The sequence below is a fragment of the Theropithecus gelada genome, chromosome 15 (genome assembly GCF_003255815.1).
Source record: "Theropithecus gelada isolate Dixy chromosome 15, Tgel_1.0, whole genome shotgun sequence".
NCBI lineage: Eukaryota > Metazoa > Chordata > Mammalia > Primates > Cercopithecidae > Theropithecus > Theropithecus gelada.
This window is the reverse complement of record NC_037683.1, coordinates 60,564,302-60,566,556: the sequence shown is the minus strand read 5'-3', so window position 1 is coordinate 60,566,556 and position 2,255 is coordinate 60,564,302. Positions and strand designations below refer to the sequence as shown.

General features: G+C 35.3%; 1 protein-coding gene across 1 annotated transcript; it reads right to left on the bottom strand.

The window, feature by feature from the left end:
* Positions 1 to 1,235: 1,235 nt before the first annotated feature.
* IFNA21 (interferon alpha 21) lies at positions 1,236 to 2,255 on the bottom strand. Its single transcript, XM_025360005.1, has one exon. It carries the CDS (start codon positions 2,205 to 2,207, stop codon positions 1,638 to 1,640), a length of 570 nt encoding a protein of 189 aa, XP_025215790.1. The 5' UTR covers positions 2,208 to 2,255; the 3' UTR covers positions 1,236 to 1,637.

The following is a 2,255-nucleotide window of genomic DNA, read 5'->3' as shown; positions in this document are numbered from 1 at the left end:
CTTTTTCAAGCTTCCGATAAGAGAATCCCTTGTCCTCAACGTCTCGTGATTACTAATTTTGCTTTTTTCATTGAAATGGAAAGTTATGAGAGGATGTTTTGCATTTGCTCTTTAATTTCAACTGATCATTTTGGATCCAGTTTCCGCTTATTACTTCCACTTGTCCAGTTCTCATAAGGTCAGCACTGATCTGTGTTCCCACTGTAGTGAATGGTTTCAATCGACAGAGCAGTTTAATGACATTTAACATAGTATTAATCAAAATAATGAAGAAAAACAATGATAAATTATTATAATTAATTAAAATGTCATAATTTCAAATCAAAATATTAAATATATTAAAGTGGTTTGGCAGTCCATCAAATTCACAAAACCTATCCAGAGACAAATAAATTTTTTAAAGTAAAAATTATTCAGAGAAAAAAATCTACATTCTTTTCAAAGTCCCACTCTATTTCTCTCCTCCAATTCTGAAAACAAAGTTTTCAAGATCACTTTCTATATGTATTGTCACTGATTTCTCTTCTCTGATTCACTCTTTCAGCTGACTCCACTATGCTTAATTCCACCCAACTAGCTCTATAAGTGACAATGCCATCTATTTTCCAGATGTAGTGGACACTTTCAATCCACATTTTGCATGAATGCATTGATTCTTCTAAGCAGTTTCAGTGTTTTAAATATGCTCTTAACAACACTCTGTCTTGTCCCAATGCATGGCCATTCCAAATCTTTCCTGGTTCTTCTCTCCCTTTAAAGTTGAAGTTTGCAGGAATAAATTTTAAGTCTTTTTCTCGTTCTATTCAACCTATGTGACAACTTCTGTTTCCAGGCTTTCACTTCATAGCATTGCTTCTAAATTACAGACAAAAATACAGGTTGCCAATAGACACTTGCACTTAGATGTCTATTTCTCTATAATAGAGGATATCTACTACTTAAAGAAATTTTTTTTTATATGCCTTCCTTCAGTTTTACTGAATTTCATTTGTTTTTATTTCTTCTCACTATAGCAGTTAATGTACCAGGTATTAGAAAGTAGAGTTATTATTTTCCTTAAAAAATAAAAGACACAAGAAAGCGAAAACTGTGTTTGTTATGTTCACCTAGATATCCTAAGGGCAATATAAAACTTGGCTTAGAGAAAGTCAATTTTTACTTACAATTTGGATATAATGATGACGGGTAAATGAATTGTACCACCCATTCTTTAATGAGATTGCACATTTGGTCTTGGTATTTCTTTATTAAAGAATAAACAAATAATACAAGAAATTTTAATACTAAAAATTAATAAAAAAGCAAAATAATATATTGACTAAATATAAAGAAGATATTTTGATATAACAAATACAATGTAAAAGTATACATAATAATATATGGAAAAAATTTAAATCTTATAAATAAACAAATATTTTAATAGATAGATAAACAGATCTATCAGCATGCTCATCTGTAAAGGACTAGTGCCTGCACAGGTAAACATGATGTTTCCTTAAACTCCTGAAAATATTTGAAAATTTTGATTCAACTCGTGTAGTGCTCATAGCAGAAATGAGTCTTTGAAATGGCAGAAGTCAAGGAAGTGTGGAATAGTGTATTAGTCAATATGGATCATTTCCATGTAGAACCAGCTTTCATTCCTTCCTCCTTAATCTTTCTTGCAAGTTTGTTGAAAAAGAGAAGGATCTCATGATTTCTGCTCTGACAACCTCCCAGGCACAAGGGCTGTATTTCTTCTCCATCAGATAGAGGGTGATTCTTTGGAAGTATTTCCTCACAGCCAGGATGGAGTCCACATTCGTCAGTGGAGTCTCTTCCACTCCAACCTCCTGTATCACACAGGCTTCCAGGTCATTCAGTTGCTGGTAAAGTCCAGTGGAAAATTTTTCTAGGAGGTTGTGTTCCCAAGCAGCAGATGAGTCCTTTGTGCTGAAGAGATTGAAGGTCTGCTGGATCATCTCATGGAGGACAGAGATAGCTTGAGCCTTCTGGAACTGGTTGCCATCAAACTCCTCCTGGGGGAATCCAAAGTCATGTCTGTCCTTCAGACAGGAGAAAGGAGAGATTCTTCCCATTTGTGCCAGGAGTATCAAGGCCCTCCTATGACCCAGGCTGTGGGTCCGAGGCAGATCACAGCCCAGAGAGCAGATGGATTTGTAGCTGAGCACCACCACGGCCATCAGTAAAGTAAAGGACAGGGCCATTGGGATGTTGCAAATATTGCTAGGCTACTTGAGGTGGGTAACCTTGAA